Source organism: Anser brachyrhynchus (assembly GCF_964034855.1).
Source record: "Anser brachyrhynchus genome assembly, chromosome: 3".
Taxonomy (NCBI): domain Eukaryota; kingdom Metazoa; phylum Chordata; class Aves; order Anseriformes; family Anatidae; genus Anser; species Anser brachyrhynchus.
In genome coordinates, this window is record NC_137696.1 from 33330109 (window position 1) to 33348192 (window position 18084).

Here is an 18084-nt window from a genome sequence, read left to right on the forward strand (position 1 = left end):
TTTCACCGGTTTTATTCAGTTCAACAATAGAGTTGTGAGAAATGGAAAGTCCAAAGGTTGATTGCTTATAGACTCCTTCACCACTCCCTGTAAGAAAGGAAAAAAATATCCATGCAGTTCAAGTGAGGACACGCTATTTTGCCTGTCAGGTGCAGGTGTTACTGCAGAGCAAAGGTATTTGTTAGGACCGTGTGTTTTTAGCGTGTGGAACCAATCTATAAAAGATAAAAGCGGTGAAATCAAAGAAGAAACATGCTTAACACTTCTTACAGTTATTAGAAAGCTTGATCTTTGTGCCAGGCTGACTGGCTGTCAGCCACGGGTTGCTGTGATGGGACTTTCATCAGAGCACTTCTCAGTGACACCCTGATCCCCAGCCATTCCGCCAGACCCTCCAGAGTTTTACCAGATTGGCTTCATGGCTAGCTGAAGAGCTGGCGTAGAGAAGTTCAGACATCAGTGGTAACCAGATAATTCTAACATGTATCAAGGTATTATGGTGCATTTTGTAACACTAAAAGTGACCAAGAACATGACATAAGGACAAGGAATAATTTAACACTGGCTAGATACTGTTTCTATGGACAACGCAGTTTCAACTTATTTCAAAGAACGGTTAAGTTATCCTAAAATAAAAATAATTTGTTGCCTTGTTTTACTGTTAAAAGATTTCTTTCCCCAAACATAACAATTTGAATTTTTAATACTATTGTAAATTATTTGTCTAAGCAAAAAAGCTGCTGTAGAGTTACAGTGAGATAAAACAGATATGTGGCGTCCTGAACCCATTTGACAAACAGTGGCAATGAAATGATTGTTTCTCTATTTTTTGTAATAGTGCATCCTACTGCTTGTGGTCAAATTTTATTCTCTTTATCAGAACATTATTGTCTCATTAGTGGATTTGCCTACATGAAGGTACAGGTAGTTTGTGTCTTACTACTTTAAAGTGGGAGGGAAGTAGCTCCCCAGTTTTTACAGCCTCTCTTTTACTTTGCTGAAAAATATCTAAAGGGGAACATTGAGATTATGTGGAAGTATAAGAAAGAAATCTTTAAATAACATATTAACATATCACTGTTATTCCGCCTGCCCTGGAAACTCCCTCTGGCCTTCCTGAGCACTTTTGAGCCAAAGTATTCAGGATTCAGTGCTTTTTAAATCATAGCAAAATTAGTCAGACTACAGGGAAGAATTCTTTGTGTTTGGGATAAATTTGCTTCTAGGCGATCTTCTCTTGCTTTCTTAGTTGTTACATAGGCACCCTGTGAGGCTCTTTTGAATCATGAGCAGTTCTGCAGTGGACTCTCTCTGTCCCATGGATACAAGCAAGACGTTATTATCTTACTGAAAAAAAAAAAAAAGTATAAAAAAATATAAAAATTATTTCTCCAAAGTAAACTTTCTCAAGTTTACATGGCTACAATGGTGACTCCTCAGAGTGGCATCTTTCCAAATTGTAGGGAAGATGATTTCATTTCCATTGTGAAGCACCCTGAAACATTAAAGTGTACAACATTTATCACAGGCTTGACCTTTGCTTGGTAGGGGATGTGTAACCATTATAAAGCTGATTTGAATGCCACCTCCTCCAGCATGGGTAAGCAGTGTTTTTCCTTAAGGTGTTCACATGGAATTATAATGTTTAATGTGGAGATTATAGCACCAGTGAGTTTATTTATTTATTTATTTTTAATGTGCATTTAAAAATTCAGCTGAAAACAAGTTGTTGCTATTGGGAGGGGAACTTGGAAACAGTATCAACAAGAAGACTGTGAGATTTAGTAGCTTGAAGAATGGAAGTGGTTTTCATTCCTCTTCTCACCTTCAAATATCGTGGCTTTTCTGCAGCTGTCGTGTAACTGGGGTATCCACAGGGACCTGCTCATCTCAAAGCAGCTTCTGTCTTGCTGTGTCTTGAGAAGGATGCATACTTTCTCCAGTGCTCTTTTCTGTGACATCTTGCTCTGTCTGTGGCCATGCCCAGCCCTGGTCTTTTGAGTGCAGTGTACCGCAGGCTAATGGTCGCCTTGCTAGAGATGCTTCTGTAGTTTGTGCTGGAAGAAACTTCCTTTTTCAGGTTGCCATTCACTCATCCAGCATAACTGACTGCAAAAGGATTTAGGTTGGATAGTAGCAATAGAGACTGCCTGACAGAGTAGTGAAACAAGATACATGATTGTGAGGGAATTTCCCTCACTGGAGATTTTCAAGAATTGGCAGAAAAAATGCTTGCTGAGGATGCCTGAGGTACATGAGCCTGTTTCCCACTGCAGGAGGCTGGGCTAGGGCATCTAATAGGTGCCTGCCACTTACGTTTTTGTTATTCTAGTGTGAATGAACAAGTCTGGGGTTGAAAAAATATTTGAGAAGCAACAATTTTCTGAAAGTCCTAAAACCCCAGTCATACAAGATTCTGTTTCATCACTCACTGTGCAGCTTTTGCAACTATTCAAAAAAGATTGCTCTACTTTTCTGATCTATCACAAGCACTTGCTTAAAATACTGTCATTCAGGATCTGTCTGGTTTAATAGTTACCTCTGGGAAAAGGGCTTTGTCCCAAAATTCTCACAATGCTTGTTTTCCTTCTTAGCATCACAACAGCGTTTCCTTTCCAGCAGCTGACAAAGGCCAGGAGCTCAGGTGTTGGCCCTGCAGAGTTCGGCTGACCGTGCGGATACTTCCATAGGCTGGGGCTCTGTTAAAATACATGTTCGTATGTACACCACTTTGAAAGGTTGTTTTCCACAGCAGCCTTGACCATAATGTTTTGTCACATTTTCCATCTTTCCTTGAAGACAGCTAAAGATAATATACCTGAATAATAATAATACCAGGTAATACTTGAAGACAGGTAATATAAGCGTGTCACCAGAGCATTAACCATCACAAGTGGTTGGGCATGCTCTGATGAGCACTGTGCATGCATGTTGCAGGCCATGTTTGCAGACTTGCATCAAAAAAGATAGGGAAGTCTGGTCCCAAGGATGGCTTTTGGCTTGGTCATAATTATAATAATCCAATAATAATAATGTAATGCATTATATATGTAGCTTGTTCATTCAACTATCTACTTCTTGTAGCATTAATAAGTAGTTGATTTGATAAGAGATATTGCACCTTGTTTGCCTGTCAGGACTTACCAATATCAGTACTAACACCAGACTGCTGATACTACTCACTGTATCAAGATGAACTGAATTTCACTGTCACAGACCAAATTCCTATTCTGCCATGTAAGTTTATCAGTTCAAGATATGGCACAAAAACTGTTCTGTACTGTTGTTTTACATTGCTACTTACTGCAGGAGCAGATCCATTACATTCAGTGGAGTGAGGTTTCTCTCCTAGATAACAGCTTCAGTATTTACCATATGTAGAATACATTTCCACCTCTTTGATTTCAATTGCAGATTTACTGACATAAGGGCATTGTGTTTAGAGTGAGGCTGTTTGTTGCTTCTGAAAGATAACAGTGGAAGACTGAAATAACCCTAGCTAGCGTTGACTTTTTTTTTTTTGTCCTATTGTCTGTGGTATTGTCTCCTTTAAAACTTAAAACACTCCAATTCCTGTTCTGCAGAAAATATCTTGGAAGTTAAAATTTTATTTTAAAAACCTTGGGATGTGAAATGGACTTTTCAGAAAACCTGTCATACATCAATAACTTCCCTGTGGTATTTCTTAAAATCATTTTTGTTAAATACCACCCGTGAACAAACTGGGAGGAAGCAGGAAGAATCTGTCACCGATTTGCTTTCTGTATGGATTATACAACTATATATGTATAGGAATTTATACTTTTGCCTCCAGCATGAAGTCAAGAACCAATTATCTGTGTGTCTCTCAAAAAACTTCCACTTGCCTGAATTAGGAGGGGACTAAAAACCAGATATAGCATCCAATATTTATACCTACCTCCTACCAGTTGTCACATCAGCAGTTCCTACAAAACAGAAGTCTGTTCATTAAATACTAGATTTATTAAAACACAGTGGGATCCTCTGCAGAAGACAATGAGTAACTCCGTGTCATTAATACCTTAAGCCTGTAAGAGTCACTAATTTGTTGGGCATTGTGGAGATGGAGTACAGAAAGGTGTGAGGGCTCATCTCACACACTTTTTCTAAAGTCTAAGTGTCATTTGGAGGAGAAATGTGCTTGAGCAAGTATAGGAATTAATTCCCTCTCGCCCCCAGCCTCTCCTGCAGCAGAGCATATGGGCCACAGCTGTGGTGGCAGCGTCCCTTCACGTACCAGGCTCCACACGACTGGTTTTGAATGCAAGCTCTGCATTGTTGCCAGCCAACAAGGTTGGGAAATTTCTGAAAAGTAAATAAAACTTCTCCGTAAGCTGGAATTGCTATCAGGCTTTCAGTATCCTTGAGGCTTCCAAGTACTTCACGACTTTGCTCTCCTTTACTAACTGAATCAAATGTGAAAGTATTTCCATTTGAAAAGATGCGGGGAATACTGCTGTCCCTTCAGCTTTGAGTAAGCTAATGAATGTGTTTGGGATAATTATAAAGTATGTAGAGAAAGTATGAGCCATGAGTTAATAATCGTTCAGTATGAGGCAACTGAGGATACCTTTAAAGCTGTTTTAAAAAGGAAAGTAAAAGAGGCCTTGAAAAAGAACATGCCCATCACACCTCAATCACTTTTTATTTGTTTGAGTGTCAAGGGAAAATTTTGAATACATACAGGCAGAGTCCTTTACATTCTCTTTTGGATAGAATTTGAGTTTTCAAAGGTAATGTTTTCAAAGGTGTTCATGTTTTTGAATGCAAATAAATCTGAATCTGAGCCTATGCTAGAAAATTACCTACTGTATCTGGGCTTGGTGTACTTTCAAATGCAATGTATTCATCAATGCATTCAGTAACTGACTGATGTTAATAGACATGACTTGCCAATACACTGATCTCTTCTAAAACTCGCACATTCTGTATTTTTTCATTTCATTTGTAACAGCCATCATCTTTGTTTTCTTTAACAACAAAGTAGTTACCTACAGATCTGATTCTTCTCCTATTAAACAACACATTTCCTGTCAGCTTTCCACAAGAAAGCAGATTCAAGACATAGTAAGCAAAACCTTTGTGTTTATTCTTTGTTAATAGGCTAGAAATTGTATACTTTTAGAAAAAAAAAGACTTAGAAAAATTGCGTGCTCTTCTATACTTGTGTTAAACTACCCAGTCCATTTTCATCAGTAACACATTTATGAAATTATATTGTAGCATTTACCTTACTATTTTTCATCTCAAAGTTATGAGGTCTGCTTATTGCATGTATTACTACTAAGCAAGGCTTTTAGAAGGAAAGAAAAAAGGGAAATGTAAATATATGGGGTTAGCTTTTTTTTTTCTTTTCTTTTCTTTAAAGATTAAAGCCATAAAGGCAAAATCCTCTACCAATTTGCCTGAAGAAATCTTGATGACAGTATATATGTTTCCTCTGCATAGGCCAAAGTAGAGTTTGGTAATGATCCTTTGAGACTTAAGTTTGATGTGAAAAGAGCTGGTTACACTCAGTCCTGAAACTGAGGGGTCCTGGGTATTGTTCCTGCCCCTCCTCGCTTTCCAATGTAACTTCAAGCAAATGACCTCTCACGCCTTAATGTCCTTCCTCATCTGTAAAAATGTCAATAGCAATATAGTCTTACTTGAACAGGATGTTTATAAAGCTCTGCTTAGACATTATATAGTGTTAGACCAAAACCACTTTATCACTGCATACATGCTGATTGAAGAGAAAAGGATTTAAATATCATGATACAAAAGCTCTTAATTTTAATAGTCAGCAATAAAACATCAGTAGGATCATTGTTCCTTATCAGTCTTTGTTTGGTTATGCTCTGTTGTAACTATTAAGGGTTGGCAGTTGTTAAGGGTTAAATGGGCTGTTTTTTGTGGCCTGCTGGTTGTAGGTATAGGTGGCAGTGCAGTATGAGAGGGTGCCCAAGAGAAGCCCAGGGTGAAAAGTACTTTGGAAATGGCAGTGCTCTGTTGAATGGGGTTATGTTAGCTACTCCAGTTCCTATTAGAATTACCATTATCCATGGCCTATAGTTTGGCTTTGTTTTTCTTCCCCAAACACTGTTGCTGTTCAGTGTAACCCCACTCCAGATGAAGGGAGGTGCCCAAAGCACTCCCTCTTAGAAGTCAGCATTTGGAGCAACAGCAAAAGCTGGGAAATTTCTCTGTGCATGTCATCTGTCTCTCATTTTCTGCAATATTTTTCCATGGTTTTGTTTGTTTTCAGAATTCTGTAAGTACTTGAAACTTACATGACAAAGAACTGAAATGGCCTACTTTGCTACACAGGGTAATTGTATCTGTTGCACTTGGTGTTCCACACTAGATCTTTTTCCTTTGTGCTCAAACTATGTTAGTATGAAAAGAGACCTAACATGTCACAACCTTCGTAATTCAGTGTTCAGGGTCTTTAGCCTCCGTCTTGCCCCCTTTGAGGGTTATGGAGTACACTGTGCTACTTTCTTGTCATTTAAGCTAAGACTTATAAAATGTACTTAACAGATATGATGTGATTAAGGGTGTCAAATGAAGTTCCAGACAGTACATTTAAACATCCATTTTGCAAGTATTTATGAATTCTGTGGAATTTTGCATTCCAAATACTTCTGTTGACTTTTATAATGCTTCGCCAAGTGCTTGGACTTAAGCCTGCAAGTCTTTTTAGAACTGTGAGCCTTGTAGGCAATATATTTGTATATACGTGAGTATATAAAAGCAATTATGTGCTATTGTTTTCCAAATAACTGAGAGTTAGTCTTGGCTGCAGTGAAAAGAAGCAATGGCATTACTGGGTAGAGTTTTAAGGCAAAATTAGTTCTAAATCTGGCAATTCTCAAGTACCATCATATAAAGCCTAAATTCAATATGCTGTATTGACAGTATTCTCCATGAACAATTTGAACGATCATGAGCCTTTCTTACTCCTTCTTTTGAAAATGAAATTTAAATAGGATTTTAATAGGATAAACTGAGTAATACAAAGAGTTGAAGGGCTCCAAATCAAAACAGGGAACAGAATGTATTTTACATAAAGAAACAGCTTTTCTGAGGAAATGATAACCCTCTGTGACTATTTAGTAGAAATGCTGTGAGAAGAAGTTTTTGTTTATCTTGGAACTTGCTTATAGACTGACTTTGACAAATTCACTTAATTTTAATTTGATCTCCTCTGCTAAGAATATAAATGTCACAGTTGGGCACCATGCTACATCTTAATAGTATTTTTATATACCAGTGTAAGTCTTTTTCCTTTAAAAATAGTTTTAAAAGGTCAGTTCTGTTTGTGATGACAGTATTTTCCAAAATAAGTCTTGAAAACACTAATTGGCTCTATCACCAAAATGTTTCTGTCTTTTTCTTCCAAACTACTCACTGTTTTCTGACATCTACTAATCTTTACTTTCCTGCTCGTGAAAAAATAATAAAACTTTGGAGCTCACCGTCTGAGTGGATGGCTTAAGACAACTAAATGAATATCTCCAGTGTGACTGTTCAGCATGGGATAAATGGATTTTAATTTAAACATAGGAGTGTTGTTAGTGCTGGTGGGGAGGAGTAGCGCACAGCCCTGGGTGTGAGGCAGCGGGCACTTTGTCCCATCCTAAGCCACCTGGAAAGTAGCTGCCTTGTTTTGGGGCTCTGCTCCAGAACATCGCTGTCAACCGTGCAAGACATAGCTTGAGGACGGTAGGAAAGCATTGCTTATGTGAACTCCTTGAGTAACAGTGACTGAGCTAGCCGAACTTTATGTAAACCCAGCACAGAGCTACTGAACTGAGTGTAATGCTCGTGGATGGATTCATTGCTCTTGTGCCGAAGCCTGTTTGGTGAAGGACTGATGTCTGGCTGCGGGCAGTAACACAGAATACGATACCACTGCAAAGCCCCCCAGATGACTGGTGAACCATGTTTCCATGTCAGTTCATTTCTGACAAGGACACTGTTCCATTATTTTAACTATAAACATTTTAACTGAAAAATGGAGTTTCGCTTAAATATTAAGTATAGAACTGGAAGTAGTAAAACTATTTTTCAGAATTTGTTGTTAAAAAATACCTAGTATTGTGGTATTCTGTTTATCTAGTCAAAAGGGTTTTCAACTGCTCTGTAAAATTACATGTGCTTATCAGTGAAGTGTTACACTTAAGACAAAAAAAAAAAGACAAAAAGGAGGAAAGTGGCATTGTAGTCTGATTATCGTATCAACTGTGAATTGCCTACATTCAGAACACCTTGTTCTTTTCATATAAGCAGATAACTTTTTTGTGAAACCTTTCCCAGAGAGGAATACGCAGAAGTATTTTAACTTTATCACATCCAGGCTACATACTTCAGCAAATTCTAAAATCTGTGTGATAACTGAAAGAACTGTTCTTTATTACATATAGAATTATTTCTTATAATAATAATTTTAAAATAAAAATTTTAAAAATATTTCCAGCAACTTTGTAAAGCCAATAATTCATTGAGAAGCTGGAAATAGGAGTCTTTGGTAGGATCTCCAGCTACTTGCTATGCTTTCTCTGTGAAAGACAGTCCCAAGGGGCTGTGGTATTTATTAGAAGTTGCAATTTTATTTAACTCATAAAAATAAGCATAATTTCTAATTATTTGTTACTTCACGTCTCTTTCTTGAAGGGAAGTTAGAGCCATTACTTTTGATTACTCTCTGACATAAATAAAAAGGGTAACTTTGTATGTAAGCCAACCTTTATTTACTGAGAACTTACTTGGAATATGAAATCAAAGCTGTTCTGGCCATCCCACAGATGGGTCTTGGTAGGCTGAAATCTCACTCTGAGTAGGGAATGTTTGTACAATGCTAATGTGTCAGGATCATGGTCTTTTTAGGGTGTAAATGAATTTGCCAGTGTCATGGGTTTTTGCCATTGCTATGCAGTGAAAGAAATTGATCTTGACTCTGGTTCTCTGCTCTGTGTTTTCACAGGGTAGCTGTCCATCAGCTTAATTTAAGATCATTTTCTAAGGTTTCCTAAATAAATAACTTTACATTTCACAAAAATATGGGTTATTTTGAAGGATTAATCCCTTAAAAATAGGGATTATTTAAATATGTATAAAAGAATGAGGTTATTATAGACTTGAGTTGTTCTCGGGTGATTTATTTCCTTTGCATTATTGTTAAATACTGTATTATTGCTGGAGGTGAACTCACTTGCGTAAAGGAAAGCTTACAACAAACTAAAGTTGTCATTTTTATGCCATCATAATGTTCAGGGTAGCTGAAATTCAGAGAATAACAAGTATTAATACATTTCAAAAAGTTATATGCACTGAAGTGCATAGATTCAGTGGATGGCTGGATTTGGGCCTCTCCAAATCCCATATTCTATTCTCAAGAGATATGAGTAGCTCAAGGAAAGCTTGTAAAACCTTTCATTTATTAATGACTATGCACTACTCATCATTTCTAATTTATCCTGAGCATTTGCTTAATGCATAATAATACTATGGAGGTGTTAGAAACACTTTTCAAAATAATGCCTTAGGAAAAAAGACCCAAAGTATTCGGAAGGAATTCGCCAAAAGTTTTCCTTCTGAGATATATTAACTTCAGTTTTCACTTCCTCTACCATTAAACCTCATTTACAATTCAACAGGAATTGGTTAAGAGGAACTACTTCCTTCCCTTGAACATTTTGTGGAAAGTGTACAAGTATCAAAGTGGATTATTAGAGCCTGAAGCTCAGATCTTAACCACAGATTCTACAAAGTACTGTTCTGGATGGATTTTTTGTTCTGCTTGATAATGTGTGTTTATATTCAGCTTCCCTTCACTTGTGTCTGCATTTTCTGAGGGGGAGAGAAGTTGCAGCATTTGGGTGGATTTTTGACTTATTGTCCATGAAGGTCAAATGAGGTGGGAGTCTGAGCTGTTCGGTGAATCTAACTGTGTAATTACTGTTGAAGAGCTTGTTGGGGTGCTTAATAGTGATCAAGTACAGCACACTCATTCCCAGTTTAGCGTGGATTTACAGATAAAAGTTTGGAACCAGTAGAAGTTCCTATACTTGACAACAAAAACCCTGGCCCTTTTAAAAAAAAAAAAACAAACAAAAAAAAAAAAACAAAAAAAACACAGCTTAGGAAAGTTACCTTGCACTGCTGGCTAGAGAGGATTTTTTTTTTTTTTTGGAGAATATCACTTTTTTTTTTGCATTTGAGTTTTTTCTATATTTCTATCTGATACAACTAGTGCTTATTGTTTTTTTATTCTGTTTCAGCACCCAAAGACAATGAAGAACGTGTATTTCGGGAACGAATGCGCCCTAGGAAGCGGCAGGGTGCTGTGCGACGCAGAGTACATCAGGTTAATGGACACAAGTTTATGGCCACCTATCTTAGACAACCAACATATTGTTCACATTGCAGAGATTTTATATGGTATGAAGCAACTTTTACTTTGTTTTCTTTGCAACTTTGAGATGAAGGATTAACATGCCATCCTGTTTTGCTGAAGCACAAATGACATATAGTAGCTTTTTTTATCTTCATTTTAATATTAAGTTAACAATAGTAAAAGATTGTCAAATGTCCATCATGAATGTTAGAATTTCTTGTTTGGTTGTTGTTTTTTTTCCTCCTCTTAGCTGCAAAGTTCAGCCTTTTCCTGTCTAGTACACACCATGAATTCTAGGTAGACAGACACTCTAGCATTCTCTGGATGCCTAAGTGTAGGTTTAGACCTAATGTTGGACCTTTACAATGTGCCGAGATGACTGAACTCTTCGTTACATACTTGTATATCTCCATCTTTCCCCCAAGGAATGCCAAGTTCCTGTACATCGTACTGAAGATAATGGAAGATGAGAATATTAGACTTTTAATGTTCGTGATTTTGGGGTTCATAGTTTACAGATTCTTTGTTATTACAGTATATGTCAAGAACTCCCTCTTATAAATTATTTACGTTAATGCTGAGTACTCACAATTTTCAGGTAGGGAAAAAAGATGGAGACATTCAGTTTTCAGTTATTTTTCAGCAACTCTATAGATGTTTTCCAAAGTTACCTAGACATACTGATTTACACATTAATACGTATAAAATCTGACATGTTCCATAAATAGTATTTCGTATAAGTATGTAATGAATCAGTTTTCCTTAACGTGAAACAGTGTAATGGCATTGTATGTGAACTCAACTACATTCCTCTAGGAAAGGTCTGCCAGTTAGCCCTTAGGTTAGCAAAGACGGTTTCGAGCAGTAATACTGACAAACACATCTTTTGTCTATTTAGAGACCTTCTTAATGACTATTTTACCTGCTTATGGTTTGGCATCTCTCTCTGTGTCCTTTGGCTTTGCCTGTTTTATTAAACTAAATGTGTTTTTTCTTCTGAACCCCTTCATGGCCTATCTTCCTATATGTTATTTCTTAGCAAATGAAATGGAGTACCTACTTTGAACTGATCTCAGTCCAGGAATGCAGTTATGAGATTACTGTTTATAAGAAGCTATTATTTTAAACTTGTACATGTTCAATAAATAGAGGGAAAATATTTTTCATTTTTAGAAATATATATTCAATATTTTCTAAATCATTGTTTTATTTTCAGGGGTGTAATAGGAAAACAGGGATACCAGTGTCAAGGTAAGAGAAAGTCTCTGGGGGAGAGGTTTGAATGTATGTGTTGTAACATATCAATAATAAGATATTTTCATCAGGCAATTTAAATGTACAACAATTAGAATTTAGCACAAGCCAATCAGAATATGTTGGTCTCATCAAAGATTCAGTCTTTCCAGACTTACGTCACAGTAAGATTTTCAAGACTTTTCAAGACTTTCTTCCAAGATTTTTCAAGTCTTAGGCAGCACGTGTGAAGTAGTGGCGCAGTTAACTTCTTTAAGCAGCCAATCCTAGCTCTCTCTCTCTGCACATCCAAATAGGGTGGCATACCTGGTGATGTTGGCTGCTTTTTTTTTTCACCTCATGCGTTTTAAAATTGTGAAATCTTTATTCTGCTTAAGATTCATTGTTTAAAAATGCCAGGTAATTGCAAAGACTGTAATTAAATGGATGAGATAATTATAGAGGTCATCATTAGAGAAGGTTATAGCAAAGACTGCAGAAGTTCTTCATTTTAAACTCCATTTTTTCATCTCAGTTTCTCATACTCTTAATTTTTTTATGCAGTCAGGGATGATATTTTTCTACCTAATTCTCATCTGTCAAGTAGACATTATGAAGTTAATGATGATTTTTTGGTTACAAAAGGCTTGATGAAATTTCATTGTAAATAAATAAATAAATGCAAATAACCATTTTATATGATATAAGAAGAAATGCTTCATTAGCATACAGCAGACATTCCTTGAATTCCTTTTTTTTTCTCTCAACAATGACCAATGCTAGAGGAAAATAAAACTCAGTTACATCTCAGAGTAGGTTATTTTCTTGAAATAATGACCTTGAATTCTGCAGTATTACCGTCCTTGTAATTTTTAATCTTATCTGTCATATCTATAAATGTTATTTGTTGCTTAAGTAATCAGTATTAATATTGACACAGCATTTTAGCCCTCTGAAACAATTTTGCTGTTATCAACATATAATAACACGTTGCAGAAGGAAAGTTTAATTTTGTTTTTTTCTGTTCTTTGAATTTTACAATGAATAACCTTTGTGTCTTTTTTCCACTGGAGTCTCTTCAGACAAGAGTTGTTTTTACCTTTGTGTCTTGTGTAATGTGGAAATCCTGAGCTTTATCAAATAAATCAAATGTTATGTAAAAAATGTGTTTATTATTTTAAACGGTAATTTGTAGATTTACATACTTAGATTTTGGCAGATAAGTTTTAGTTCTCTTAAAATGGAAAGGTGACTCTACCAATGGGGGGTGGGGGGGTGGGGTAGGGTTGAAATTGGATGATCTTTAAGGTCCCTTCCAACCCAAACCAGCCTGTGATTCTATCAAAATTCATTAGTCTTGAAAGTCCCTTACCTTCTGACTTTGTAAGGCTGGCTTATTTAATAGTACTCACCAAGGGACAGTCACTTGCAGCCTGCCTTTCAGGTCCCAGCTTTTCTAGTCTTTAAAATCAATCTTCATGAAAACTCATGAAAACTATTTTTACATCTGTTTTTGTGTTGTTCTTTTTTTTTTCTTTTCTTTTTTTTCTTACAGTTTGTACTTGTGTAGTCCACAAGAGATGCCATGAACTTATAATCACGAAGTGTGCTGGCTTAAAAAAACAGGAAACTCATGATGAGGTAAATGTTTATAAAATAAATTTTCTAGATAAATCTCTCTCTTTTATCTGTTCAAATTTATGTCATCTCCTGTATTTGATCAATAAGTGTTACAGCTTTTTTGTGCCCTTCTGGTCCTGTTAAGATATAACATTTACTTTGGAATGACAGAATATCATAATAGTTTCATTTAAATGGAAATCATTGTAAAGCAATTTATTTTTAGTTAGTAGCCTTTTTTTTAACATCTGCATGCTTAATATCAGTAAATTCTTTCAATTTTTTCCCATTTTTAACATTCTCCATTTCGGAGTTAATACCAGTTTTGTCATTTTAACTCAAAAGAAGGAGGCTCAGGCCCTTTATCCCTTACCTGTATTTCATGTGGCTGAGTCATTAGCAGTGGATAGGTTTGGGTATCTTACGTCAACATAAAAGACTGCCCAGAAGTTGTTCACCAAACCTCAACAAAGACTGCATCCAAGCTGCCAAAATGTAGAACAAAAACCATCCATGTACTGAAGAAGGCCCCTGGGTATTATATACGATGGCAGTGGTAAAACAAGGTACGGACTGCATGGCTAACAGGTTTTCCAGCATAAGTACTCTCTAACTTTAGCAAGCTTTTCCTTTTTTATAAAGGGAATTAAGAAAATATGTGCTTTATGTTATCATGCGTTCCAACAAATGAGGCCATCACGTGAAAATGAAATGAGCTGCCTTCAGAGCTGTTCTTCTAAGGAAGTAAATTTATCTGCCAACAGTACATTCTGCTCTGGATCAGAGCAGGGCAGAAAGTGATACTTTCATTTGGGTGAAAGGTCTATCTCAGCTAAGATGGCATTAAGGCTTGCTTAATAAATTAATGTTAATTTCAGTGGACAGTCATACACCAGGGAGTGGTATGACTGCCATTGTGTTCAGGTTCTTTAGACTCCTTAGCTTTGATGCATCCTTTTGTGGCTGGGTTGATAGGGGACAGTTGAGGAGGGGACTGAGTTGTATGGCTTTTGTTATTTGTTTGTTTGCTTTTTTTTTCTTTTAAACAATTATAACCATCAGCTGTAGCCTATGAATGCTTTATTTTACACAGAAGTGTTTTTCTTGCTTGTGTTTTAACCAAAAACCTGTTGAATTCTCACTATCGTGTTTTGGACATCAAAGGCCTACTATTTTTCACTACAGGATCAGGTGAAATGGTGAATCAGGGGAAATCTCCTGTGGGTGATCCCAGTTCATTGGCCATGCAGAAAAAGTACATTTTTGTTTCTAATTGTTAAAAGCCAAAATTTATATATCAGAAAAAGCACAGCTTTAAATTAGAAAGTTATAGGTAGCTATGGATTTAAGCCACTCTTGCAACTTTGATTTGAATATGATTGAGACACTAGCTCATCTCATTCTTCCTGTGCAGTTGACCACCATTGTTCAAACTAGAAGTGCTCTTTAATATCTGGTTCACAACCCGTATTTTATGTGGAAGACTTGATCTCTTGTGATAAAGAACTGTGTTTGTCTAGTGCTGTTGCATAGTACCCACAGGAAGATAGGAAATCTTGCGTGGATTTATATTCCCAGGCTCCAGACTAGTGGGGACTTGTATGCTTTGCTGATATAATGCTTTCATTGTTTGGAAGGGGTACTAGATCACTGGAGAGAAGCCAGCAGTAATAGGAAAGGGAAGGAAAAATACTGAAATAAATCTCCTGCTGTACAGTGGCTGCTATAAAAACTTATCAGTGACATCCTTTAATTAGTAAGTAATCATACCTTGGAATCCTCAAGCACAACAATTTATTGTTGTTGTTTTCATAATCTAAAGAACAGTGGGATATGAGAACATAAGTGGGTTGTGGTATATTTCTCTTTCTTAGTCCTGTATTAAACCTGCCTCCTGCTCCTAAAACAATTGGGAGTGACTTCCTTGCCTTCCACATTAAGAGATCTTTCCTGATAGCTATGTATTTGTTGTTTCCAGAAGTACTAGGAAGTAGACTTTAGTCTTTGTCTCTTGGACAACAGCAGCCCTTCCCCTTCTTTTCCCCCAGATAAAGTAGTGAAAAGAAATCTGGAGCATACCTAATGGAAAGATCATTTGAGCACAGACCTATTTCATCTTGTTTGAATTGTGTGGTTTCAAAACATAAAAGGCCTCAGTGTACACTGAATATAAAAAGAATAATTAGAATGAAATGTGCTGTGCTTTCCTTTTTCAGCAAGTGGGATCCCAGCGTTTCAGTGTCAACATGCCTCACAAGTTCAGCATTCACAATTATAAAGTACCCACTTTCTGTGACCACTGTGGTTCATTGCTCTGGGGTCTTCTGAGACAAGGTTTACAATGCAAAGGTAAGGATTATCACTTTAGATCTCTTCTTTTTCCTTGTAAGTGCAGTAGATATGGAAAGACCTTCTCTGTTGTAATTAAAAAATATGTACTGCTTCCAAGGTACTCCGTTTCTTCCAGCACGTACAGGGATTAATACAAACTGAATAGTGGAATGCTGTAGGGATAGTCATTACCTTTAGAAAGTGTTCTTTCCCCTGTCTGCAACACCAACCAGTAACAAATGCAGAAGGTGAAGAAACAAATTTTACACAGGCTGCCATGCAGGATTATTGCCACACAGGAAATTAGAAATTGGCAGAAAATTAGAGACGTTAGAATTTACATTCCTTCATCTTATGTGCCTTCTGTGTTTTCAGGTTTGTGGTTGTTAAACTTTATAAACATTAGTATTCTGGCAACTTTTTCCTTTAATATCAGCTTCAGACATGACTGTTATGTATTGAATGCTAGGCAAAGCATTTCTTGGGCCCATATCCAGAAGATGAGGTATTTTGATATCTGAATGAATTATGCTTTGTGACGATCTGCCTAGCCCCTCTATTCAGAAAGCAAAAGATTCATCATGTTCTGTAGCTTAAGGACTGTACAAACTGGACTGTGTATGAAGCTACTGTTGGAAGGTATGTTCATGTCATTTTAAACCAACTAACAGAAATGGTTGGTTCCATATCTCCTTGTTTAAAACAGAGCTCTGTATGTTCTAAAAGGGGGAAAATATGGTACAAACTCTTGCAAAGGAAAGTAATATTTTAGAAATAGTGAACAGAATACTGAAATGAATGAGCTGATGTGAATGATGTCATGAAGATAATGTCAGATCCTTAGAAAGTAGTACCTAATGAAATTGCATGCAATTTCATTTTGTTACACCTTTATAAATAGGTAGGTCATCTTCATAAGTACAAAAATCACATTATGTGCACTTCTCAATGGTAGAAACATGGAGTCATATATGTGTGTATAAATGCATGATCTATGAAATACTGTCTTTGGTGGTTATTTAAGATAAGGTATAATTATAGGTGAAGGTCAGACCTAATGTTTCGTGTCACGTATTGCTGACCAGCAAGGGAAAGAAGAAATTTCTTTCATGGCTAAGTGAAACACGGAGCATTCTAAAGTTTAAGCCTTGCCTTGTGATTCTAGGTGGTGCTCAGTGGTAAAATGTTGGACTTGAAATACTGTTACTTTACTATTATTAAAGATCCTATTCGAATACTATCTTAATTATAGCAGAGATATGTTCAGAAAAGATTTTTCAGTTAAACCTGATTGTTTTGTACCTTGATTTTAAATCAGAGCTATAATATCTCTCCCCTTAATCTGCAAATTTATTAGTTCACTGGCATATTTTCTCTCAAGTACCATATTGCCATGTTTGTTCATTTCTACAGAGAATGGTGTTATGGCTCATATATATGAACCTATTGTGTAGCAGATGTATGCATACGGTATTTCAGAGAGCCTGTATTGCTTTCTAAGTGTTCATCAAATTAATAGCTTTGAAAATGCAGTACTGCCTGCACAAAATCTAGTATTCATCCAAGCTTAAAATGTATTTTTTTCCATGCTTTTTCTCTCTTAACAAATGCTGAACAATGTTCCCTTCTTCAGAGATGTACTTGTTTGCCCAATGTAATTATTAATGCCATGAAAAGTGTATTTCAGGGTTTTATTCTTCTGTGGTTTTTTGTTGTTGCTGTTGTTGTTTGTGTGTTTTCCTGACTGGTTATTCCTGTGCTTCATTTTACAATGTTGGAGCACGTACAAGTGTCCTGCTTTCAATTCCTCAGTGTCCACTGTTATGTATCCTAGATCTACCATTTTACTTGCCACTTAGCTTGTCATTGAATATACATATAGTGAAAGTACTGCGTATAGCAGTTTCTTTTTGCTCTTCTTGTGAGCTGAAACATACTCGGAAATGAAAGGCACCTGCTTTCTGAAGTGCATGATTACTGCCAAAGACACAGTACTTATCTGCATGGCTGATACTAGTCTGAGACACATGTGGTTTCTTTAGAGCTTATACAGTGAAACCGTAGTTGATTAATAATATATTGAAGTGCTAATGAAGTGAGGAATTGGATCAATTCAATATTTATCTAGTATTTAACTACACTTGCACTTTTGTTTGGTTTATGCCTTGCTCCACGAGGGGGCAGTGAAGTCTAAGATAAAATATGTCATCTGGCTTCTAGGAAATCCACTCCTTGCTATTTTTAATGTTCTCAGGGCTACCACATAACCTGGAAGCATTGTAACCTTTTTTTTTTTTTTAGCTCATGCTATTATGCTGTTTTCAGGAGATGGTACTTAAGAGAAAGAGCTTAATATATATATATGGATGATCTAAAGGAAAAGAGTGTTTGACAGTGCCAAAGACTTCTAATAAAACTTAAAGTACTGTTGATTTTAGGCCTGCCCACAGTAGGAATTAATTTACTTGAGTAAAATAGAGCAAGAAGCAACAGTGCAT

General features: G+C 36.4%; 1 protein-coding gene across 5 annotated transcripts in view; it reads left to right on the forward strand.

Annotated features, from left to right (window-relative positions):
• The window catches only part of PRKCE (protein kinase C epsilon), a 301037-nt gene that overhangs the window by 174995 nt on the left and 107958 nt on the right, over positions 1-18084 (forward strand). For all 5 annotated transcript variants that reach the window (XM_080588243.1, XM_080588242.1, XM_080588241.1 and 2 more), the window contains exons 3-6: positions 10287-10446; positions 11619-11653; positions 13191-13276; positions 15472-15604. In XM_080588243.1, the coding sequence (XP_080444369.1) occupies positions 10287-10446; positions 11619-11653; positions 13191-13276; positions 15472-15604 (414 nt within the window). The remainder of the gene's footprint in view (positions 1-10286; positions 10447-11618; positions 11654-13190; positions 13277-15471; positions 15605-18084) is intronic.